At 49.5% G+C, this 26,023-nt stretch overlaps 1 protein-coding gene across 9 annotated transcripts in view; it reads left to right on the top strand.

The window, feature by feature from the left end:
* Positions 1-26,023, top strand: part of FHIP1A (FHF complex subunit HOOK interacting protein 1A) — a 182,940-nt gene that overhangs the window by 154,635 nt on the left and 2,282 nt on the right. For all 9 annotated transcript variants that reach the window (XM_054562531.1, XM_054562553.1, XM_054562533.1 and 6 more), the window contains 6 exons: positions 1,644-1,811; positions 3,750-3,829; positions 12,200-12,390; positions 15,013-16,152; positions 22,039-22,217; positions 22,568-22,706. In XM_054562531.1, coding sequence (XP_054418506.1) covers positions 1,644-1,811; positions 3,750-3,829; positions 12,200-12,390; positions 15,013-16,152; positions 22,039-22,217; positions 22,568-22,706 — 1,897 coding nt within the window. The remainder of the gene's footprint in view (positions 1-1,643; positions 1,812-3,749; positions 3,830-12,199; positions 12,391-15,012; positions 16,153-22,038; positions 22,218-22,567; positions 22,707-26,023) is intronic.

Genomic DNA, 26,023 nt, shown 5'->3' with positions numbered 1-26,023 from the left:
CTGTTTCCTTTGCTGTATTTGGGCCACAGAGAGCCCTTTGAAGTTGGTCAGATGACACGGTGATGTGTGGACTGTTTGAGGATCTCACAGCATTGGCACCACCGAGCTGGTGGGGGAGGGGTGTTTGCTCGCTGATGCAGTGCTCAGACCACCCAGGGGACTGAGGGGAGGGGGGGGGCGTTGTCAGCAGGATCTGAGAGGGTGGGCTGAAATGCAGCATGCAGGCATGCCTTGCTTAGAGTAAAGAAAACAGGCAAGACTGGCTTGGTGATCACTCAGCCATCTGGACTCATCTATCTAGGAAATACCTAAGAACCAAGAAATTTGCAGAAGCAATTGAAGCTTTTATGCGCAGATGCATCCACGCAAGGCCTGTCTACACTTATATAAGCAGATATGGAGATCTAGCTCCTAAACTGCTTTGTGGATTTTTAAAGCAGAAAATTGCAAGGGGAAGAGAAATGTGTATAAAAGGATGGGCCCAGGAACAGTATGTTAAAGTGACAGTTAACAGTTTTAAAGGGAGAAATAAAAAAGATAGAAAACTGAAAAAGAGAAGATGTAATCACGCTAAAAGTACTGCCATCCATTTCGTTTATCAACGAGTGCTTTAGACTCAGGGCAGAGAGTCCAAAGATGTCTAGGGTAGAGGGTGGGAATCTGAAGGTTTGAACTATTTCCCTGGTGAGTTCCACGGAGCCCTGTCTGAGTATTTCTATACCATAGGCAAAAAGGCAATGGATGACCTTCATTCATCAAGAGATGTTCTATTCTGCTTTTAGGAAGACATGTGTAACCTAGCTCTTAAAATATTCCCAACCACAATGTTAAAATTAGTTTTTTGATACTTCAAACATCACATCCTCAGCTCTTTGAAAAACTCGACCTGCCAGAGTGTTCTGTTTCCTGAAAGATTGACATTTTACTGCATGGGGAAGTCACACCAGGTAGAAAATGCTAATTTGTATTGTAAAAAGTCACAGTTACTTTATAAGCAGTAAACTGGTATAGCACTATATAAATAACACTTTATGTATGTTATGCAGTTATAAATTGTGACTTGCAACTTTTCAGAAACATATCCAAACATTTGAATCACTTTGTATCTATCTCTCATTTGCCATTTATTATTGTATTATCTTGTTTGCTAGATCATATATACGACCCATCTTCCTGGACCAAAAAAAAAAAAAAAAAAAAAAGGGGTTCTTAATGTTCCTGGCTCCTTGTACATAGCAGGTCTCAATAAATGCTCGTTGAATGACCAATAATGAAACAAGTGGTGCTGAGCCATCTAATTACTCATTTACTGACCATGTAAATACTTTCCAGTATCCCTTTTCTCTCCCCACTGTGATTACACACTAAAATCTGTATGCCGTGTGAGCTGCACTTGATGATTAGAGTTGCCTGAACCCTTGAACGGCATCCTTGAGCCTTTGCTTTCCCCTTGCTGGTTCAGGGGCGGGAGCCGCACGGGGTGTTGTGGCATAGGCTGCAGACACAGCTCCGGAGTGCGTCCTTGTGGTGGGGGTGGCCTGGCCTCGACGGGGTCACTGTGGTGCGGCCAGGGGCTGCTGGGGAGGCAGGTGTCACGGCTCCCAGAGGGCGCTCACCTGTGCCCGCCTTGTCGTTGGCCGCAGGTGACCGTGGAGGAAGTCATGACCACCACTGCGTACCTGGACCTCTTTCTGCGCAGCATCTCCGAGCCGGCGCTACTGCAGATCTTCCTCCGCTTCATCCTGCTGCACCAGCACGAGAACGTCCACATCCTAGACACTCTCACCAGCCGAATCAACACCCCGTTTCGGGTAAGATTTCAGGAGAGTCTCTTTTTGGAGTAAGATTATGTATATTCTCTTTCCTCTCTCCCCCTTTTTATTTCTTGCAGCCCTTGCCTTTTCTATCTTGGAACTAGATGATGCATCTTGTTATTAGGAGCCCTCTTGTCAGGCGCTGACGGCCTTTCGTAGGACATTTTTGTCCGTCCGCCTGGACTGGCACGTCCTGCTGTGGGACCAGCAGACTGCACTCTGGGGAGGCCCAGTGCGGGGGCCGCGGGGGCGCGGTGCGGGCGGAGCCGGGAACGAGAGCGTGTCCGGTCCGGGCAGAACGTATAGCTATAATATGTAACAATAATAGCACAAAAGGGGGTTAGAAGGAATAGAGCTATCTCTAGGTCACTGGCACTAATTTAGTATAAGTCTGAAGTAAAATCTAGTAAGTTAAGGTGTATACGGTAAGCCTAGAGGGACCACTAATAAAATAACTATATGGTGAAAAAAATTATTAAAGGAATGAAAATGTTATACTAGGGAAAATATTCACTCAGTGCAAAACAAGACAGTAAAAGTAAAATAGGAGAACAAAACATCATGAGACATATAGAAAACAAAAATTAAAACAGTAGACAAATCCAGTTATAAAAATAATATTAAATGTGAATAGGTTAAAAACTTAATCAAAAGGCAGAGATTGTCAAACTGTATTAGAAAAGGAGACCCAGCTATATGCTATCTACAAGAGATACACTTTAGATTCAGAGATTGAAAGTTAAGTTCCTAAACCTGAACTGAACCAAATAATTGATAATGCACATAGAATAACCATTTGAAATAACAAGTTAAGCTTATGAGACAATATACTTACTCTAAAGATAAAAGCTAAAATACGTACTATAGTTTATAAAACTGCACAGTGTTGGTCAAAGAGTATAAACTTCCAGTTATAAGATGAATTAGTTCTGGGGATCTAACATACAGCAAGGTGATTATAGTTAACACTATTGTATACAATATGTTATATATAGTATTACCATAGTAACCCTTTCAGATCTATGTCTGGAGTGTTTAGCATGGTGTATTGGTCTTTTTGTCACTGAACTGTAGGAGTATACCGAGAATGTGTATTCAAGCTATCAGTTCTACAGGATTTGATTAGGAAGTCAAAGCAGGTAATTAAGCCATTCTGCAGAATTACCCTCCTACAAAATGCCATGTGCACCTATTCAGCTTATGAAGATCCAGACAAACTTGCCCATAAATTCCTTAAGTGGACTGATAAAATGATAAAATCTTACTCCTTAAAGGGCATGACGATTTTATAATATACCTTTGGGTTTCTTTCCTGTTCATCTTTCCATTTGGAAAATCAGAGTGAAAGAAGTCTTGCTTTTTTTTTTTTTAATGAACTTCTAGAAAAGTATATTATCACACCCTGAGCACCACTGAAAATGGAACCGAAGAGAAGGTTTGCCCCAAAGCCCAGAGACAGGGCAAGAGGAGCTGAGGCTTGGGGCTGAGGACTCCGGAGGCAAAGTTGGCCAGGGTACATACAACTTCCTGTTAGCCCTGTCTTGTCGATAACTAATGGCATATTTGAAAATAACTTACGAAAACAGGTGACAAGCAGAGATCTCATGTGTGCCTGCACATCCATGCATAAGTATGTATTGGAGAGTTGTAGAGGTGTCTTTATGTGGATCTTAAAAAGTTGGAGATAGGAGCGAGGCATCTTATAGGAGGGTAGTTCTGCAAGATGGTGCACTCCCAGGCTTGGTCCTTCTAAGCCAAGCCTCTAGGAGAGCCGATGGCCCGGGTACACCTTCCCCCTGGCAGCTGCCTGCTTCTTATCAAACCTGCTGAAGAGAAGAGGCCATTTTTGTTTTGTGAGTCTGATGTATTTACCATCTGTGGAGAGCAGAGCCGTCCTTCCAATATCTGAAACAGAATGTGTCTGTTGCTCTTCAGCTCTGTGTGGTGTCCCTGGCATTGTTTAGAACTCTCATCGGTTTACACTGTGAAGATGTGATGTTACAGCTAGTTCTGAGGTGAGTTGTCATCTTTCGTTCCCTTTGAAGAAATATTCACTCTATACTATTGCTGTTATATATTTCTCTGGTAATATAAGCTGAATAGGGGGCCTTGCTTCTAAGGAAGAAAGTCATCAAGAAAAGCAATTTAATTTATGCATTATTTCCCAAAGTTAATTTTGGTTTTACTGTTAAAAGTTTTCAGGGTGCTAAATGCATTATGTTATAAATATGCTCCTGGAAAGAATAGATAGAATGTTTGGAAATTTTCAAAATTACTATGATCATTCTTCTGGTCCATGGCTTAATGTCTTTTTCCTCACATACATTTTTAGGGGACCTGTGTTATTTGGAAATGCTGTTGGTATCTAATTCCTATGGCACTTGCTTTGGTGATGGTGCACATACAACGTGCATTCTTTGACCTCTGTGTATGGTTCCATTAAATTCAGTAAATATTTAATGAGTACTGTCTGTGTACAGTTGTGAAGGGAGGAAGGTATGGAGTAGATGAATCGCAAAGGACTTACATACAAGGTAGAAAAGGTATGTCCTTCAGAAGTACAGGTGGGAAGGTTTTCATCAAGTGGCTGGTGGTATTTGGTAACAGGTGTTGGGAGTAGGAGAAGATGACTATTAAGGTGATATTAATTTGGTCGTTTGGCAAGGGGACTCAGGAGCCCCAAATCCTGTCTCGGCCCAGGTCTGCCTCTCCTTCTAGGGTCCCTGAGGGCAGCAGCTGTTTTGTAAAGGAAGAAGGGGAGAGCTGGCTGGGCTCGTGCCCCCACACTCCCCTCTGGTGGTGTGGAAAAGCCCGCCGGGGCCCCTGGGCACGCTCCCCACTGGCTCCCCCCTAACTGGGCCTCCTGACCCTTCCTCCCTTTGGGAATGAGAGTGGAAGAAGCCCGAGCAGGGGGACGAGGGAGGAGACTTGGGCTGTCCCTGGTCCCTGTGGGTGTGTTGACACGTTGAGGGTAGAGTTGCCAGGAAGATGGCATTCCCAGTAGGTGTAACAGCATTTTGAAAGTGGTAGTCATGGAAAAGAAAGGGGATGGCAAAGTGTCATCATGGGGACGGGGACCGCGGCGGCGGCACTGCCCGGGAAGTAGTTAGAAACGCACACTCCTGGCCTGCTCCCAGACCTGCCGATTGCGCGGCTGGGGATGGGCGTGTTTCCACAAACTCTCCGGGGACCCTGGAGCCTGGCTGCCTTTGAGAGCCCCTGGCTGAAGGATGGTGTCCTGCGCCTGAGCTCCCTGCAGAGGGGGTGACGGCGAACAGGCTGGGAACAGGCTGGGAACGATGGTGGTGGCATCATGGTGGGGGCCGCACAGAGCCACCCTTCTGTGGGAGAGTGCCACCTCTTCATTTTCTCAGTTTAGAATGAGTTTTTGGATTTTTCAACAGTCTAGATCAGGTCGTCAGCAAGGTGTTAGCCAAGAGCAAACCCTGTCACGAGTGGATGCCTGGGGTGAGCGTCGGTTGTCTGACCTAGAAGGGCTGCGTTAGCTCCGTGAAGCCTCTGCTGCTCTGACAGGTGCATGAGCCAGGCCGGCATGAACTCCATCTGGGCGACTCGTGAAAGCCATCTCTCTTGCCAAAAAAGAGACTTCGCCTCCAACAAGAGTAAAACCCGATTATGTTTAAATGTTAAACTCTTGAATACTGCTTCTTGGATGGCGTGAAACACAGATGTGTTTTTTAGTGTGCCTGGAAGCCGGGCCCTGCTCAGGCGGAGCAGAGTTCCTGATGCTGGGTCGTCAGGCCAGGCTAGCCTGGGCGGTGGAAGCCGGCTGTTTACCTTTACAAGGTGACCTCTCATCACCTTTGGTTTGTTTACAAAGTGGCATTTGTTAAAAACTGTCCTTAGAGATAGTAGTTAAGGCTTCATTTGAAATGCAGATCTGTACTTCCTGAAGGGGAAGAAATCAGCGCCTGGGTGAAATGTTTACATGTTCAAGCCAGGACTAGTTATTTCCAGGGTGAGGACTGGTAATTTCCTAGGAATTACCAGGAAGATGCCTGAGGGACACATTATCACGGGTTCTGAATAATGGGAAAACGGCAGACGTCACCACCCGGCCCTAAGCTTGCTTTCTTCTCTGTTTCTTTGGGGGCTGGTGATGATGACGATGACGCCGCCTTCTGTCGAATGCTTTGTTTCTGATTCCGCCGCGCTGCCCGGGGCGCCCAGGAGAAGAGCAGTAAGAGGACTCACGCAGAACTGGGGCACGTGGTAGACGCACAGGGAACCGCCACTTCCTGGCCTCTGTCCTCTGAACTGCTGATCCCCCCCTGACCCCTAATATTTAAAAATTTTTTTCATTGTGGTAAAATACACACAAAATTTGCCGTCTTAACTGTTTTTACGCGCACAGTTCTGCCGTATGAAGAACATTCACGTTGTTATGCAGCGATCACCACCATCCACCTCAGAACTGCCTTTACCCTGCAGCACCGATACTGGGTATTTGATACACACTAACTCCCCGCTTCTCCCTCCCCCAGCCCCTGGCAGCCGCCATTCTGTTTCTGTCTATGAATTTGACTCCTCTAGGCCCCTTACGGAAGTGGAATCATACAATGTTTGCCTTTTTGTACCTGACTTATTTTATTTAGCATAGTGTCTTCAAGGTTCATCCATGCTGTCCCATGTGTCAGAATTAATTTTGTTTTTAAGGCTAAACACTATTCCATTGTTTACACCACAATTTTTAATCCATTCATCTATTGATGGACACTGATTGCTTCCAGGTTTTGGCTATTGTGAGTAACGTTGCGATGAACATGGGGGTACAAGTATCTCCTAAAGACCCTGCCAGCAATTCTTTGAGTATGTACCCAGACGTGGAATTGCTAGATCATATGGCAATTCTATTTTAAACTTTTCATTGTTTTCTATAGCAGTTGCACCATTTTACATGCCTACTAACTATGCATAGAGCTTCCAGTTTCTCCATATCCTCACCAACATTGGTTACTTCCTTTTAAGAAAATGGATATTTTTAATCAAACAAAAATGAGGCAGATTTGAGGAAGAGCCACCTACATCCCTTAGAAATAAACACTGTTGTTATTAAAATGAAAAACTATTTGGGGGTAAATAGCATTTAAGACACAGATTAAGAGAGAATTAATGAACTAGAAGATAGATTGAGGAAGTTACTAAATTTGCAGCAGAAAAAGAGATAAAAAATATGGAAACAAGCCTGTGAACAGTGGAGGCGAGAATCCAGTGAGAGCCTCAGAGGGAGAGCGAACTGCTGATTGGACGGGACCTATTCTGGTTTTGGAATTTGCTACCTCACAGGGTTTTGGGAGGATCAACTCTGGTGCTATCTGTGAAAATGTGTCGCAAGGCTATAAAGTGTTACACAAATTTAAGGGAGTGGGATTTTCTAGAAAATATATTTTAAAGTAATGAAAACAATGTCTCTTCTGACTTAGGATCTGTACCAAAAGAAAAGACAATGAAAAATCCTTAATCTGTTATTCATTTAAACTTCATCTTAAGGGACATAAAAAAAAAAAAAGGATGTGTAATTCATTCCTTTGTTGTTGCTACTGTTGCCATTCGAATGTATGTGATAAATTTGTAGAACTGGGAGGCAATAGAGTAGTGAAGCTATGTGAATCCTTTTAATGGCGCTGTTATGTGATAAATAACTAACAACCATACACCAGTTTTTGTTGCAACCCAAGTACTCTTAAATATTGACATCTCAGAGTGATAATCCATTTGTAACTGATATGTTTCTTTCATTTAGCAAAATATTAGAAAAGCAAGTTGCAATAAGATACTCCCAAAAGAGTGGCTATTTTAGTGAGCAGAAAACCAAGGAGAAATTGCGCATCTCCTTGGAAGTGACATATGATAGACCAAAGGCAGGCAGGAAATACCGACAGGCAGGGAAGTGACGGATCACCCCCCTGTGCCTGGTGCTTCCCAGTTTGGGCAAAATTTAATTGCTTAATACTCTGAATGCTATTTATGCATATTCTTTCTGGTGAAGGTATTTCTTTCAGAAGTGCTGGTCCATTGTCAGCTATGTGAACTGCATTGCCTGTTGTGTTCAGAGAGGGGCTGTTTTGCCCACAGAGAAGCTGTGTGCAAACTTCAGGAACATTTCCGTTTAGCATGGGAATAGGTGGAGAGGAGCAAATAAAAGCCAGCCAGCCCAGGGCAAGGTGAATAGGAGAAATAGGCCCCTACTGTCTTTGAAAACCAGATGACCGTTTTGAAATTCACCAACATTGCTTTTTAGGTTTTTGCCTAGTGATGCATTATTCAGGTTTTCCTCAGCTCATAAGAAGCACCTTGCTCACGTCATTGTACTTCACTGCTTTGTTCTGCTGGTTTTTATTGTGGATGTAGCGACAGGCAATGAGTATGCTCTGTTATTGACTGGTTGTCACCGCTGATGATTTATTTTAATGAATGACATCCAGGAAAATGGAAAATAGACCTAGGGTTGCAGAGAGTTGGGGAAATAGTGGAAAGAGGGAGGACAAAAGGGACAATATATATTTTTTCCCCCTGCTCTTATTGTGGGATGGCTTCAAGTAATCAGGACTCCTAAAATTAGATATTGATTATTTTGGGATATTTACCACCTTCTGAATTTAAATAAAATCCCCAAAGAAAATATAGTAAAAATGAAAAGATAGTTTGATAACAAATATTTATACCAAATTTCTAACTGATTTTTCTGCTATCGACCACAATTGATATTTGACATTTGAGGAGCTTCTGACATTTGTTCTGTTTCCTTTTTAAAGTTAAAGTATAGTTGGCATGTAATATGACACTTGTTTCCGGTGTACAGCACAGTGATTCATTGTTTATACGTCTGCGCTGTGATCACCACACTAGTAACCGCCTGTCACCTTTTTCACCTGCCCCACAAGGCTCTCTCCCTGGCAACCATCAGTCAGTTCTGTGTTTCTGTGAGTTTGTTTTGTTTGTTCATTTGTTTTGATTTTTTTTTTAATTCAAAATGCAAGCGTGGTCCTATGGTGCTCTTATTTCTGTCTGACTTATTTCACTTAGCATAACACCCCCAGGTCCGTCCATATTGTTACACAGGGCAGGACAGCATTCTTTCCACAGCTGAGTAACAGTCCATTGTGTGCGCGCACCACCTCTCCTTTCGTTGCCCATCCATCGCTGGCCACCCAGGTCGCTTTCACAGCTCGGCTGCTGTAAATGATGCTGCAGTGAACATTTGTTTTGCTTTCTATCTTTCCCTGTAAATGAGGGGAAGGCAGCGGGTCTGTGCGTGGTTTTCCTGCTCTTCCCTCTGGCACAAGCCTTCGTTACAAAGGCGCAGGGGAGGCACTGCATAGACTGCACGAGGCTTATTCATTTCAACGGACTCCCCCACGTCCACTGTGGTGGAACCTCTCCTTCACCCGATAGGGGATCTCCCTTTATTTGATTTACGCAGAAGAAAATTCTTAGTTTCTCCTGAAAGCATGTATTTGCAAAGTTGCAAATTCTCAATACCTCTTTATTCTAACATAATTTCAAGCTACTCACTGGTGATACTTGATAAATAGCTTTATTAGGTTTCATCCAGGGTGGGTGCCATTTTTAAAAATACTTCGCACAAAGAGTAGAAATCTTTGGCTGTATCAGCTTAAGTCATGAAATACTCTTGGTCTGAGCTGTAAGCAGTCATTGAGTTCCTGCAGTAGGTGCAAGCAGTGAAACAGTTTATTCTTAAATAATTAATGATGAGACTAAAGATACAATACATGCTGTGTAATCTGAATTTCCCTAGGCCCCATCAGCCTATGGGAACAGGAGCGCTGACATCAGCAACCCTGGGACAGGCTTCCCCGGCTCTCCTCTGCCCCTCCCCCACGACCTTGGCCCCTGCAAAGCAGCAGCCATGACTTCTGGGGGTTGGTCAGGGTGCGGTTCATTTGTGAACAAGTCTGTCCCCATACGTTGCTGCAGCAGCCTCTGCTGCGGTCTCCTCCCTGGCTGAGGCTGCTCTGGTAGGTGCTGCCTCACCTCCGCCCCTGCTGGGCCCTCGCCCCTCCTGGGCGCCAGGGTGCCATGGCGCTAGAGAGGCTCTGCCCTCCCTTGTGCCCCCGGGAGAAGGCCTCTTTCCCCCGCATCCTTCCGAGTCACCAAAACATCTCTGCGCAGGGAGGCCCTCGTGAAAAGAGCGCCTTCATTTGCTACCCACAGCAGCCGCTCCTCCCCAGCCAGGCTCAGATACAAGTCCCCACAGCTGCACCAGGAATCAGGACAGACCTGCCCCCTTTCCCATCCGGGCCCCTTCACCTCCCCTGTCTACCCCTGTGACTTCTGACCATCGTGAAACTGAACTGACGAAAGCGGGTGTGCTGTGCCCGACAGCAGGGTGTGCCTGGGCCTCAGTGGGCGCAGCTGAGGCTGCAGGTGCGCGTGTCTACCCAGGGGTGTGGGGAGGGCCGCTTGGATGGAGTGCTTGATTGTTTTGGGGAATGGAGGGTTGAGTGACAGACCTGTCACTTCATACCTTGAAAGTTATTAAGATGTTTGGTGGGAAGTACCGGGAAGAGAATTAGATCTTTTCCCTCCACAGCTCAGGCTCTTGCAGCAGGTACGTCGTTAACAAGAACGTAGGTTTTCCTCCTTTGGGTGACCAGATATGGGAGATGGCGTAGCACCTACCTGTAGGCCTCAAGACATACCCTGGGAGCTGTACTTTTTCTTTTTCACTGACTCCTTGATCATAGCTTGTTTCCCCCTACCCTGCCTCTTTCTCTAAAGTCAAGTAGCGAAATGCAGGCATTCTGGTTGACTGAGATCGTGGTTGTTCCTGTAGAATGCAGGTTCCCCCGGAACTGGCTCCTGCTCACATGCGTGATGCTTGGCTTTGGCTGTGGGGGCTCCGTCCCCGTTTTTCCATCCTTGTTAAACAGCGTAGTCTTCTCCGTGTTAGGAAAGGAAGCTGTTTACACCTGGGCCGGTTGGCTCAGTCGGTCGGAGCGTTGTTCCACTGGCAGAAAAGTCACGGGTTCAGGTCCCCCATCAGGGCAAATACCCAGATTGCAGGTTTGATCCCGGCGGCCCTCCCCACACCCCTGGGCAGACACGCGCACCTGCAGCCTCAGCTGCGCCCACTGAGGCCCAGGCACACCCTGCTGTCGGGCACGGCACACCCGCTTTCGTCAGTTCAGTTTCACGACGGTCAGAGGTCACAGGGGTAGACAGGGGAGGTGAAGGGTCCCGGATGGGAAAGGGGGCAGGTCTGTCCTGATTCCTGGTGCAGCTGTGGGGACTTGTATCTGAGCCTGGCTGGGGAGGAGCGGCTGCTGTGGGTAGCAAATGAAGGCGCTCTTTTCACGAGGGCCTCCCTGTGCAGAGATGTTTTGGTGACTTGGAAGGACGCAGGGGAGAGAGGCCTTCTCTCACCTGTGCAAACATAGCCCAGCCCTGGCACATATGAGAAGGCAATCGATTGAGGTTTCTCTCTCACATCGATGTTTCTTTCTCTCTTCCTCTCTCTAAAGAAGCACTAAAAAAATGTCCTTGAGTGAGGATTAAAAAAATAAAAAGTCAGTCATTTAAACACACTTTCTCCTAGCCGTGGAGCCCACAATGCGTTCCACGTGTGTCAGAAATGATTGTGCAGATTTTCTTGTCTCCATGGTTATAATGATACCAAGGTGCTTTTAATCGCCAACCCAAAGCGCCTTGTGTGAAATGGGGCCCGGGGCTCCTCGGCACGTCTTTGGCCCCCTGCATTCTCTCACGGTCACCCAGGAGACTATGAGAGGAGGTTTGCACTAGGCCGTGGTTCCACTCTCCTTCAGTGGCCACTAGGAGTCTGAGTTCCTGGGGTGACATTTCAAAATTATTGAAGGAGGTCCTTGCTCTCTGAGCACATTGCGTTGAGGAGGCAAACACTGAAATAAGACTAAGCAATAGTGCTTTAGTGGAGGCCTGTGAGCACAGTGGAGGGAGAGGGTAGCTCTATCTTGGAGTAGGAGGCCTGGAGGCCTTCCTGGAGAAGGTGGCACGGACGCTGGACTTTGTGTGATGACAAGGCATTTGTCAGGCCCGGAAAGGGGAAAGCACGTCCCAGGTGAAGGTGACAGCGGGTGCAGAGGCATGGAGGCAAGGAGGGACAGTGGGTTTATTAAGAGATGAGGAGGTCTGTGGCGCTTACATGGTGAAGGCCCTCAGATGCTCTGCTCAGGGTTTGTTCTGTCAGAGGAAAGGAGCCCTTGAAAGATTTTAAGCAAGAGAGGGAATGCTGGGGGCTGGCGGGGTGCCTGGGTGGAGAGTGGGGAGAGGGTGGGCCACCCCTGGGAGTATAGCTCAGGAGGCGGCTGACAGGGAGTCGACCCTGTGGAGACTGAAGGTGGCCCTTTTTTATGTCGTTCCAGGTACCTGATCCCCTGCAATCACATGATGCTGAGTCAGAGGTGGGCTGTGAAGGAGAGAGACTGTTACTCTGTGTCCGCGGCCAAGTTGCTCGCCCTGACCCCAGTCTGCTGCTCCAGCGGGATCACCCTGACCCTTGGGAACCAAGAGAGGGATTATATTCTCTGGTCCAAGTGCACGCACGATGGTGCAGGTAGGAACTCCCTGGTTGTGGTCTTTCCACAGAAGGATGCCAGACTCCGCCTCCCCCTGGGAGGGGTGTGTCTTTGAGGAGACAGGGAATAAGACAGTGAGTTCCATTTCTTTCATGAATGTCTAGTTGGGGGTCCTTTTCTGCTTCATAAGGAGATATGGACACTTGGTAATCAGCGTTCATCTTTGTGCCCAGTGTCACTGAATCTGGACCCCCAAGACCTTTACTTTAATGAGGATTTCTAGTGTCGCCCTCAGAATCCAAACGGGAAGACGTGTGCCAGTGCATCTGCTAAAACAAAATAGGGGCAAGGGATGTGGAGGTGGTATAGCTGAGGTAGAATTAGCCCTATTTTACTTTTCAAAATGACCCATTTGTGGATACTTGCCTGTCAAAAATATATCATCGTAAAACTTGAAATTCGTGGTATGGCAACAGTATCTGATTCATTTGATTCACCTAATGAGGGGTGTTTCAGAAACACTCTGTTTTTGCAGGAGTTAGAGCGCTCATGTGCTATTTGCCGGCTGCACTTGATCTTGTACAAGTAAAATTGAAATGGTCACCTCTGTCCGCCCTGGCTCTCCGCAGGCAGCTGCAACAAGGGGGCGCTGGTGTGTATCTGGAGGTCGGCAGGCTGTGGTGGTTCAGGGAGATCCCGCCTGTCCTGTGACCACCGGGAAATGGTCCATCCAGTCCTGGCGTTGACTCAGGCGGCCCCATCTGTGTTCTGATACTCCCCAAGCAATGCCATTCTGCTCATTTGGGTGCACTTCTGTTAGACTGCACATAGGCTGCATGACTGAGAAAGTATCAGCATATTTGGTATACATGTAATTTTTAGAAAGTAGGGTTGTCTTACTGTTTCTTGGTATTTAAAGATACAGTGTATGCATGAAAATTAATCATTTTTTGTGGCAGTATAATAGACTGGATTTTAAATATATTACCCTGTTGGTTAAACTAGTGTGGCTTTCTTATATTTTTCCTACCCAATAGTTATTTTTTAAAAGCATATTTTAAAATTGACATCTTTTTTTTTATTTACTAAAAAAGTTATCTCAAGAACGACTCTGTGGCTGGCCTTGCCGCAGAAGTCAAAGTTCGAGTTACACAGACAACTGCGGAGTGCCTGCAGCTTGCTTTCCCGTGTGGTCACATTTAGTTCTTTGAAGAAGGTGGCATTCCCAGTGTAGAGGTGACGGTCTCAGAGAGAGGGATTGGCTTGTTAAAGTTATCGAGCCGGTAGGTCCTCTGATTCCAAGTTCCAAGGTCTTTCCACTTTGCTGCCTCACAGCAGACAGATGCTCTAATGGGGGGATGTTACACAGGCAGAAGGGTGGGTGGGCGGGCAGGTAGGTAGATGCACAGATAATATAATTATTGTGCAGTGGTTAAGAGCTAGGATTCTGAATCTTGGGCTCTGCTATTTTCCTGGGCAAATTACTTAACATTTTAAACTGTTTCCCTCCTATGTAAAGTAATACCTACCTAAAGGTGTTGTTCCAAGGTTAAGTGACCTTGGGCGTGTAAAAGCTCTTAGAGGACTACCTGGCTTGCAGTAGGTGCTAAATAAATATTGCCAGTATCTTTTTTTTTAAATGTCTTTCTCTTTAAAGTGGATAAGAGATACACACTAACTGTTTAGCAGGTCTGTAAAAAATGGATTATGTCTACCATAATGACCTGAACATGTATAATCTTGAAGGTTCAGTTCTGGGCCAGCCTGGTGGAGATTTAGATAGCGTGGGGACAGGAAGCTTGCCAGGGTGTGGCATCGGGTGAAACAAGCCGGGAGTTGGCATAGGACGCCCTGTGCTTGAGCTGTGGCTCCGCCACTGACTAGTGAGTCAGTGAGCTTTTGTCTCTGAGCCTCAATTAACTTCATTTGTAAACAGAGAAAATATCTGCTGTGTAGGTTGTTGTGAGGGTTAAATCAGACAGCACTGATAAAGCGCCTGCCATGTGGTAGATGTTTTAAGAAAACTGTAGAATATGTATTTTGCCTTGAGCCCTCCCCCCCCCCCATTATGCAGTTGAGAACTTGATAACATTTGGAACATTCTTCCGTTAAAAAGACTATTTGGGAGTGAATAGGACTTTATGCTACGAGACTGTCTGGCCCATGTCAACCCTCGAGTAGTTCCCAGGAAGGCCGGAGTCTACAGGCTTTTCTAAAAACCCCGATTTCCTAGAGAAAATCTCTTCCCCAAATTCATGGATTACGGGCCTTCCACTTTAGAATCAAAGAGAAGTCTCTGCAGTCATGACCTGCGCGTGGCCGCGCTGGATGCGAGGCGAGCCTGAGCTCGCTGCTGCTAGATCGCACCTCCCTCAGGACCACCCCTCATGGCAGCTTTGGGGGCGGGGGAGGCAGCGGTGTCTGACTGGCCGTGATGGTTCCGCATCTCCTGTGAGGGTAGACTTTCTGTTCTCATCTTTCCTTCTTAAAATCTAAGCTCTTTTATTACTCAGAAACGGCCAGAACCACAGTAGCTGGCGAGAGAAGGTCTCCGCAGCCCCCTGAGCCACATCCCCTCCCACTGCCTGTGTTCCCCACCCCTTCTCCGAAGTGTCAGAAGGGGCCCCTCCATTCTGACCTGTGTCTGCCTCCCGCGGCAGGGCCCCTGGAGCAGCCGCGCCCCGAGGCGTCCCCTCCGGCCGCCTGCATCGTGGAGCGCGGCAGAGCCCTGGACATCAGCTACCTGCAGTACCTCTGGGAGGCCCGCGCCAACATCCTCCAGTGCATGCGGGACTGCCGCGCCTGGTCCGCCCTCTACGACGGGGACTCGCCGGACCCGGAGACGTTTCTGCAGAGCCCGACGGAGGAGAGCGCTCCCAGCTCCACCTGCCCCGCGTTCCGGCCGCCGCCGCCGCCCCTCGGGAAGACGGGGCCTCCGCCGGCCACGAGGAAGGACAAGAACCAGACGGACCTGGAGTGGGACGACAGCTACGACACCGGCATCTCCTCCGGGGCGGACGCGGGCTCCCCCGGGCCCTACGACGACCTGGAGAACGCTGGCCCGCCGATGCCGATGGATCCCCCCAAACACATCCAGGAGATGAAGAAGAACGCCATCCTCCGCTTCAAAGGGACCTACATCGAAGAGTCTGACTTTCAGGACGACGTGATGGTGTACAGGCTGTGTGCCGAGAAGGACTCTGAGGATGCCAGAAGTTCACAGGAGGAACCTGCGAGGCCCACTGCCCAGGACCCGGCCGAGGGTCAGAGCGACCCCGTGAACAACGGCCTCCTGCCCAGCCCCCAGCCGGAAACAGACTCAGAGGGGGACCGTAACAGGGACAACTCAGACATGTTTCCAAACGTGTCCAAGGAACCACAAGGGGAGCCTGAGCCTGCAGTAGCCCCAGAATCACACGCAGAGTCAGCACCATGTGTCTCTGAGGCAGAGCACAATTCAGACCTGGTGGATATTGACCCAGAGGGAGAAGACTTCATTGCCCAGTACGACCAAATCATTAAGGAACTGGACTCCGGCACGGAGGGCTTGATGGGACAGAATTTTTCTGCACCTGATCCCTCGCTCCTCACAAATGAGCCAGAGGGAAAGGAAGACAGCAGAGGCGAAGGGGAGGAGGAGGCGGCAGCGAAGAAGGACCTAGAAGAGGAGGAGGATGACTTCGACTCTTTTATAGCGGAAGCCCCTGCCGTAGAGGCCGTGCCGTACCCGTTCGGGGTGAGAGAGGAGGCTGACTTTGCCAGCCACCGGCCCGTGAGGACTCAGAGCATCCCGTTCACAGGTGACCGTCTTAGCTTGCTTTGTGGTTTCTGCTTTTGAAAGTACTTGCACCTATGACCGCGGGAGAGTGAGGCAGGTGGAGGTGAGGAGCGTTGGCCCTTTACCTAGCAGAGGGGTGGAAGGATTTTTGTAAAGACTGGAGGGGCTGGTTTCATTTTTATTTTGTTCTGTCATTCTTGCCAGTGATTGGGGTTTTTTCCCCCCTCAACAGCAAGTTAGAGGTTAAATTTCGCTGTTGAGGAACCTCCCTCGCTGTGCCTGTGACAAGGTAATAGGACTGATGCAACCGCACCAGAAATCCAGTCTCATCATTTAACAGCCTCATTCCCTTTAGTCTATTTTTCTTCTTAGCTTTTATGTGATTTTTTAAAAAGTACATCTCCCAGCCCCGCCATCAGAATGTGCGCCAGGTGCTGGCTTGTTCTCTGCTTTGTCCCCAGCACCTGGGCAGTGACCAGAGCACAGGGAGGCTCTTGGGTTCCTGCTGGGCACACGGCAGAGGCCGCTGGGTTAGTCGGGCCTTCGCCTGGGAGCTCGTTTCTGATAATGCCAAAATCTTGGCCCAAAAATAAGCACAGCAGACCCGCGTGAACTGGAAACTCTACGAAAGAATGGGCGTTCAGTGCTGCACCCCTCAGAGCAGGCACACATCCTGGAAGGGGCAAGGGGACGACGGGGCAGGGTGTCAGATGAGTGGACTGGGGTGAGGGATTAGGATGACGAACGGCGTGAAACATCAGCCAGCAAAGTCTGAATCTGCAGGTCGTGGTGCCAAGGGAATGGCTCAGAGGAGGGTTCGCTGAGCTCAGGGACGGCTGGGCGGGGCCCCTGAATGCTGATCAGGTAGCACCGGAGGTCCCTCAAGGAGGTGGCATCACAGAGGGACAGATGGTGGCCTTGGCGTCAGGCCGAGTGGGCAGCCCTGGCTCGGCACTTTCAGCTATGGGGCCTTGGTGTCCCTGGCCCTCCCCTCTCCCCCATGTGAACTGAATGTCATGCTGGGGGGGTCATTAGATGATCACAGGCAGCCCCCGGCAGCCCCTACTGAGGCTTGTCCCTCCCTGGGCGGGACAGACTCCTGGAGTCAGCACAGGCGAGGCAGCCACACTGCCTGCTGGGCTGCCAAGCAGGCTTACTGCGGGTTCCAGGAGCAAGGCCACCCCCCCCCGCCCCCGCCAATATTTATTCATTTATTTACTGATGCCTGAATGTTTATTTAAACCGGGGAGAAAGCTTTTAATTCCACAATTAAAAGGTTGGAGGTTCTAGTTGAGATAGCATTTCAGTGTGAATGGGTTTTAATTAAAATTCAATCAGTCCATCATAAGTAAAAAGGATTAAACAATCTCAATTTTCCCAGTTGATAAGGGAGGAGGGGCAGGGGCAGAAGTAACGTGCACAGGCCCCAGTTTTCTTGAAGCCCCGCCACCTGGCGGCAGATCCCAGCGGGGTCTGCACTGTCCTCGGGGACATGAGGGCCCCTGGCTAATGACCATCCTTCTTTGGAACGCCAGCTTTCTGATAAAGGAGCTTCATCCCTGGGAAATATGTAAACTGAGGAAACAAAGTATAGCTTAGGGCCAAAAAAAGAAAAAGCTGATACAATATCTTATTAAATAACATCTGTGTTTTGCCTATGATACACCTGAGAGCCAACAAAACAATGCGAGTTTTCTGAAGTATATAGGTAATTTCGACTCACACCTGCCCTTTTCCCCTTTGAAACTGGTACACAGCTTCAGGAAACATCTTGACTCTTTTCATGTCTGAGAGCTTTGTAGCTTCTGCACTTCCGAGCGTGTTCTGCAGTGTTAGGGTTACCTGCCGGGGAATCCGGGTTCCTGCTGAAATGAGCTTGCCTCTCAGAAAAATCAAAGCACTCCATGTCGCTCATCTAATTAATTTTAGTAGCAACCTCTGCTTGGCAGGTTCTAGGCTGGGTACTAAAGACACAAAAATGAAGGTGTTTGCAGGCTTTTAGAGGTGATATCAGTGCAGAATCGTACTCTCTTACTGAGCAGTGCACTGCTTGCTAGTCACTGAATGCCGGGTCCTGTGGGGACTCAGGGCGGGGCGTCAGGGAGGCCTCACGGAGGAGGGACACGGATGGTGTGGGTGGAGCCAGGAGAGTGCCCGGCACAGTGGTCCCGGCTGGCCGAGGAGGCAGCGGGCAGAGGACAAACGGGACTGACAGCGCACGGGGTCTGACAAGGCGTGGCTGTGTGGGCAGCTGGGGGGCCTGCGTGAGAGGGAGAGGAAGCCGGAGAGCTTGGCGCGTGCCGGCCTACGGGGGACCTTCGGGCCCAGCTGGGGACCTCGTGCTGCTGGCACTGAAGATGCCCTGGAAGTATTAGAGCTGGCAGGGACGTGCCTGGGTCCGCGTGTGAAAAGGCCGGTCTTGGAGCAGCAGGGAGAGCCCTGGGTAGGGTCAGGGCGGGGCCAGGAAGGTCAGGTCAGAGACTGCTGTCTTGGAGCTGGAGTTCTGAATGCACCAAGGCTGGGACCGGAACTCGGCTTCCAGGAAGTTTCACATTTATGTGCCAACGTGTGTATTCAGAGATGTTCATTGCAGCATTGTTTGTAATGGGAAAGGGCTGTAAACAGCCGCTGTCTCCCAGGAGGAGGCTGTTGTAGTAAAGCGAGTCCCACAGCAATTGGGTATCTTTTTGCCCTGAAATGAATGTAAGAGCTCTGTGTGTGCTGCTGAGGGACAGTCTCCGGGAAGTATTGTTAGGTGGAAGAGCAAGATGAGAAGCAGTGTGTACAGAATGTCATCACTGAAAAAAAATGCCAGGAGACAGACAGGCGCGCGCGCACACACATATGTGCACTCTGACACCCCTGAGAGGCAAGATGGTGTGCTAGTTAAGAGTACAGGCACCAGAAAGAGATGGTCTGAATTAAAGTTGGGGCTCTCCCATTTACAAGCTGTGTGTGCTTTGCATTTCGCCTCCTCTTTACATGGGGAAAAATAATAAACATACTTTGTAGAGTTGTGAGTATTTAAGTAAGTTGATACAAGAGTAAGTGCTTAGAACACTGCCTGGCACGTAAGTGACTAATAAATGCTTGTTAATAATAAGTCAATTATTATTTAATTATAGACATAAAACATTTCTGGAAGAATACACTGGACTCTCTTCAGAGGAATTGCCTCCAGGGTGGAGGCCTGTTGTTTACTTTATACTCCTGTTTGAAGAAAAAAAAATAAAATCATTTCACTCTCTATTAAAACAAAGAAGCTGTTGTTGAAGTCCAGACGAGAAGGGATGAGACCATGACCTGGGGCAGTGCTGGCAGGGGAGGGGGAGGTAAAGGACCGCACCGGGAGCGATTTCCACCCTGGAAGTGGCAGAGCGGAGGACAGGTTTGGTGGCAGCTCCGATCCAGGAACCACAGGGCGGGGGGCGGGGGGTGGAGCGCATGCTGACGTCCGGGAAGGGGGCACTGGAGGAGAGAGAAGTGCATGACAGGGAGGGACAGTGGAGAGCGTCTTAGTTCTGAAAAGTTAAGTATGTTACGGCTGCGGAGTTGGTCTGTCCTCCTAGAAGAGAAGGGAAAATACACTCTCCATCCTCCATACACACCTGTGGCTTTCTGAATTGCAGCTGAGTTTTCTGATTTTCAGCGGCTTACCAGTTTCCCTTAGCAACTGTTGTTTTTTTTTTAATCCTCACCCAAGGACGTGCTTATTGATTTTAGAGAGAGGAAGGGGGAGAGGGAGAGAGGGAAAAGCATCGATGTGAGAGAGAAACATTGATCGGTTGCCTCTCATGCACACCCCAACTGGGAACCAAATACACAGCGCAGGCATGTGCTCTGATGGAACCGAACCTGTGAATCCATGCGATGATGCTCCACACCAGTTAGGGCAGCAACTGCTTTTCGCTGTGAAGTTTTTTTGTTTTTTTTTTTTTTAAGTAGTAGAAATCAACTAAGTATAAAATGGGAATTTGCAAGGGTTTAATATATATTTCTTGTTGCACATGGCAAAGAAGTTATCATGAATGTCATCAGTGGGCTATGATGACAGTCTTCTGGCCTCGACCTAAGTGATGGCAGTCTGCACAGGTGTGGGTTAAACTGGCTTCCTTTCTGCCCTCGTAGCGGTGACGGACTACAGATTATCCTCCTCCGCCCACGGCATGGCCAGCAACTGCCGTGTGGCAGGACGGCCAGATGAGGCCTCGGTGCCAGGGAAGTCGAGGGCTCATGTGAAGGCCGCATGTGTTACAGGAGACTCTACCCCCCATGTATGGCCTAACCCACCTGCCTGTCCCCTCCGCAAGGACATGGATGCTGAGCCTGGGACTGCAGAGGAGCGGGCGGGAGGGGCAGGGGCGGGGCTGAGTCTGCACTGTGGAGGGCGAGGGCGGCAGCCTTCTTGTGGGTCTACCTGGAAAGCTGGAATTGCACAGTGACAGTTTAAGGAGAGTTACTGGAGACATTTCTGGTGTTCTCGATGGAACCCCCTCAAGTTGTTTTCAAACTGGGGTTCCAATCCAGAGTTTCTGAATACGCTTGGCAAACTCTGCCTGTGTTGTTTTGCAAGAAAGGGCTCTGCACAGGCTGTCTGTGCCAGGAGCTCATTGACCTGCTGGGTCGCGGAATGTGACGGAGGAACCCCAGCCCCCATCTCAAGGAGGGGGTTAGTTCTCTTTCCTAAGTTCGGCACATGATGTGCCTTTTCTGTGTTTCGAGGCCCCTTAGAGACATGCTTTGTGGCCTGGCAACAGGACTATTGCCATTACCCCATTACTCACCTGCTGGGTGAGAGGGTCCTGTTTGGTGTTCCATTTCTCGTTACCAGGGTTTCTGAATGAAGCATCTTGTGATGAAGTGTGGTTTTGATAGACTCATATTAGCGTTGGTGACATCTTCATAAGACATGTCTATCCATCCAGGGATGTGGGCTTTGTTGTAAAAATACTGTGGCGTAGTGGCCTCCCCAAAGCTCCACTGGGGGAATACAAAGTCCTCATTGATTTTGTTTAATGGGCCACTTTTATGGTAAAAATTGAAAACATCTTCCAGTAATTTTATTAATGCCAGATTAATTTTCTTGATTTTTTTTCCCCCTGTCTTCATTGAACTCAAACATAAAGTGTATTAATTTTCTGGTGACCCAAATTAGTTAAAGCTCTTTTTTTCTTAATATTTTTTTTATGAACTGTTTTTTTTTTAAAATGAGATATGGATTTTCTTTTTTAAGGAACCGAGGACCTACCAAACTCTCTCTCTGCAGACCAAGTCCCTTCCCTCCCCTCCTCCCATCTGAAAAGTGAGGCGTGGCCACCAAGCCGCTCAGGGCTGCTAAAATCACAGCCCGGCCCCGCTGGTCGTTGTGTGTCCCTCCTTGCCCTTCCACATCATGACATTTGACAAGACAACCTTGCTCGCAGTGCTTGTTGGGGACAGACAGTCCCTGTCCACACTGTTACTATTTGATAGACATAGTTCACGTGTGTTTGGTGTTTTTTCATAACAAAGATTTTTCGTTGTCACCCTCTGGACGGCCCCCAGGGCGTGCAGGCCGCTCTCCAGCACGCAGGATCACGAGCTGATAAAGGTCATGGTTTTGAGCCCTGGCAGCACCAAGAAGTACAGAAGCAGGAGAAGTATACTTTAATTTTAAAAACTACATTGTTTGTCCAGGTCTATGATACTCTTCCGAGTGTTAAGGCTGCTCCGGGAGTCGAAGCACTGGCTCCCACGCACATGCCCTGCTTCCTTTGTGTGGCTGCGGTCTGTCTGTTTTGGTCTGAGGCAGGGGAAGATGGGCTGCCTTTCCTGGGTCTGGATTTGCCTGGTACCTGCTGGGGCGCTGGGAAGGGAGCCGTGGCCCCAGGGCCCAGCCGGCCCTGAAGCCCTATATTCCTTCCCGCAGGCCCCTTCATCAGCGTGGTCCTGTCGAAGCTGGAGAACATGCTGGAGAATTCTTTGCACGTGAATTTGCTGCTTATTGGAATCATTACACAGCTGGCCAGCTACCCCCAGCCTCTCCTGCGCTCCTTCCTGCTCAACACCAACATGGTCTTCCAGCCGAGCGTCCGCTCTCTCTATCAGGTGCGTCAGCTCGGCCCGTGTCCTTACCCGTGGACCTTAGGGGTGCTCGTGGGCGGGGCTCCTCCTCTTCCCCTGTTATTGCATTGTTTTAAAAAAATTCCTCTAGTCCATTTGCTCTCCTTTCTCATCCCACATCACCAGTTGTGTGTAGATTATTCTAGACGAACTGCAAAGCTTCATTTAGTTGGATGTTTCCAGGGTGCCCTACCAAAACACCCTGGCAGTTAAAAATGAACAAACGCCTTGTGTGATATAGTTCCTGTAAGGGGGGCTGGCCCTGAAACATAGATTGACAACTGAAGGCGGGATTCTGTTTGAAGCATTAACGTCATTAATGTTGTTTCTGACAGGTCCTAGCATCTGTGAAAAACAAGATTGAACAGTTTGCCTCTGTGGAGAGAGACTTCCCAGGACTCCTCATACAAGCCCAGAAATACCTGCTCTTCCGAGTGGACATGTCTGATGTGACACTTGAGTCACTAACCAAAGGTGAGCCAGGTTTCTCCCTTGCGTCTCTCCTTTACCTGCCTCCCGGTTTGGGGTCAAAGATGCTGCATAGGCTCCTGGGCTCTAAAAGTATCTAAATGTTCAATGCATTTTCTTTTTACCCAATAGTGAGGAGCCTCCTTCTGTTGGTGTGGGAGAGCCGAGAGAAGGGTGTAGGTGTGCCTTGCCCACACCCGGCCTGCCCTCACTTCGGGGGTCTAGTGGGCATTTTTTTCCCTGAGAGTGACGTAGGGAAGGATTGATGTGTGCGTTGGTGCCAGGCTGGAGGGAATAATGGTGCCCGTGGGTCAGAAGGAGGCATTCCGTGCGCAGCCTGAGCCGATTCTGGGCCTGCGCTGCCCTGCCCTGGAGAGGACGTCTGTCCTCTTCACCATGTTTTCAGACTCTTGGACCCAAAATAAATGTGCTTTAGGGCTCTAAAAAGTAAAGCCTGTTCTTTGGGACTGGGCAAAGTGTATGCTCAGCTTAAAATTCCCGAGAGTGACTTTTCATCAGCTCAGGAGGCATCTGGCCTGGCCAGGCCAGGTGGGCGAGGGGGGTCTCAGCAGGAGGGCTGAGGATGGTCCTGCTGGCTTGCTAGGCCTGGGGCGGGGGTGGGGGGCGCGTGCGCTATGCCACTTTGCTTAGTTTAAACTCAGCGTGGACGGCTTGAACGGCCGGTTGTCCTCCAACCTATGACCTTGGCCTTGGTGAGTGGAAACCAGGAAATGCCCCTGTTGCCCCCGTGTTTGCTTATCTCGAGACAAGTCAGGTTCCTTTGGGGCAAGTGACCAGGTGACCAATGGCAAGAGTGGGGCTCTCAGTGCTGGGCTAAAGGCATATGAGAGAAACTGGCTTTGAGAGGCTAAAATGTAACTCAAGGTAATGGTTAAACCTTTAAAGGAAGCTGAAGAGAGCCTGGGACTCAGAAGGCTTGACCTTGCCTTTGTGTAGCTATTTGTTCTTAGTCACTTTGCCTCCGGGGCCTCAGGTGTCTTGACTCTTAAGTGAAGGATTTGTTTTCCATCTCTGGAGTCAGAGCTCTTGGGGCGTCGCAGGGCGGATTTTGCAGGAATGATGGGCCTTGGTGGGGAGGGAGTCAGGGTCGGGGGGCGTGGAGGAGGCAAGGCTTCCAGCGTGGGCCCTGGAGGAGAGCAGGCCGGCCGTTCATGGAGGGAGAGGAGCCCGCATCTCCATGGGAAGGTAGACGGCAGGCCCGCGTGGCCTCTCCAGCCACCTGGACAGTGTTCCTCCTGAACAGGGAGCGGGCCGCCCTAACTGACCCCGTGGGAGAAGGTGCGTCAGTGAGCTAGCCTCTGAGCGCAACAGGCCACCACACCAACAGGGGCGTAATGAAACCATTTGTGAGGTGCTGGGGGCCTGCGGCTACGTGGGCGTTCTGACCTGGGCCAGGCTCGGCTGATTTTGGCCCGTGTTGCTGCTGTCAGCTGGAGGCTGGATGTCTGGGGTGGCCCCAGTCACGCCGGTGGCTGCTGGGTGGGTGGACGGGGTGATGGGGGGGCTGTGTCTCTCATCACCCAGCAGGTTAACCCTGCTTGCCAATGTCACGGCCACAGGGTTGCAGAGTGAGAGCAGGAACATAAAAGATGGTTTGTGGCTCAGAAATTCTGCTGCCTTCTGTTGGCAAAAGCAAGTCCCTGGGCCAGCCCGGGTTCAAGAAAGGAGTAAAACCCCCACCTCTTGGGGGAAAGAGCTGCAAAGAATTGTGGCCATTTTTGCAGTCCACCAGATGGGAGGTGACTTCAGTGCCCTTACATGGCACCCCTGGCTTGGTCCTCACTTGCACTTTAAAATTTGTAAAGTGCTTTCCCAGACGGTTGATTTTTATTTTCAAACAGCCCTGCATAACGGGCAAGAAAGGTGCTGCTGGGTTCACTTTTGTATCAGGAAGCCGACATCAGGGGCCCAGGTGGTCAGACAAGACCACGTAGCCCAGGTGCCCAAGACCGTCCTGCCCGGTTCACAGGGCCGAGCGCCCACCCACTGGCTTTGGGGGCTTTCCTTGACGAAATGTCCCTGACGCTTTGTTTTCTGGCTTCAGACTGTCTGATGGCTGTGGCTGCCAGGCAGGCGCTCGGTGGAACTCGTTCCTACCATGTGAGGTTGTCAAGTCAGCCACCTGTGGCTGATGCTCTTGAAAGTCTGTGGCACTCAGGGGACTTTAACTTGCAGGGCTTCTCTTGGGAGAGATGACTTGCCTTTTGTGCACCCCTTCCATGTTAACTTCCTGACTTCCTTCAGGTTAGCAGGGCGACGCCCTCCCCTCAGCTTGAGAAGAGTCCAGACTCACAGGAGAGAGCGATTCCTGTGCCCTTGTGCATGCATGCGAGGCGACTGCCTATAAATGAATCAAATCTAGGAGCCCCATTCTCATGGGTACACAGGACAATTTGTAATTGAGAATCCTGGTAAAAGGCCAGCGACCAGGGTTCCAGCGACTGCGTGCTGTGGGCTTTGTCTGACGTTGCTGATGGGAGAGGCATGTGTAACGATTTCCCTCCTAACTTCTGAAGTCTTCCCAGTATCAGTATTGAAAATGCTGTTGCAGCTTTTCATATCCTAGGCAACATGTCAGAAAACCACCCCCACGCTGACGTGGATTTGTGCTTCCCTTGCGTCAGCCCTCTGAGCAGGTGCGAGCAGGTGCGAGCAGGTGCTTGCCGGCACTTGGGCCCACAGCCAGCTCTGCTCCGGCTCACAGGCCCGGCGGTCTCGGCCTCCTGGCGGCGGGGGAGGAAGAGAGCCTCCTCACTAACCCTGCGACAGAGGCGAGGGTCCACATGATGTGACCGCCGCTGCACAGCCGGGGGCCTCCGGTGCCAGTGATTACATCATCACCCTATCTTTGCGGCTCAGCCACTTGCCCGGCTTTTCATTTTCCCCTTGAGCACTTTCTGAGTCCCTGAGGTTGTATTTATATTCAGAGCTCTTTCCCTGGCCTCCAGTTCTGGGAGGGAGGTGAAGTAGGTGTTAATCCCATTTTACAGAAAAGGAAACTGAGATGTTCTATGATAAGCCTGTTGCCAGGCAGCGCCCATGACACTGGTTTTGTTGCTTTCGAGTTGAGGCCGTGCTCCGCGGGCTTTGGGACGCGCTGGAGGCGATGACTCCCCCGCAGGCCGCATCGCGGCGCCGCCTGCTCTGCTGCCTTCCCCAGTGAGGACAGTGTGCGTCTCGGGTTCAAGCTGAGCACATGAGCCTCGGCGGTGACATTTTTTAAGTTCATGGATCAGGCTAGCTAAATGGTAAATGAGCCACGAAAACCCTTGTGAGGGAAAAAGAGGAGTGAGCTTGAAACA

The sequence above is a fragment of the Pteronotus mesoamericanus genome, unplaced genomic scaffold (genome assembly GCF_021234165.1).
Source record: "Pteronotus mesoamericanus isolate MK-2021 breed Mesoamerican mustached bat unplaced genomic scaffold, CSHL_Meso_final contig_163, whole genome shotgun sequence".
Taxonomy (NCBI): Eukaryota; Metazoa; Chordata; class Mammalia; order Chiroptera; family Mormoopidae; genus Pteronotus; species Pteronotus mesoamericanus.
The sequence above is the reverse complement of the archived record's forward strand: the minus strand, read 5'-3'. Positions and strand labels throughout refer to the sequence as shown.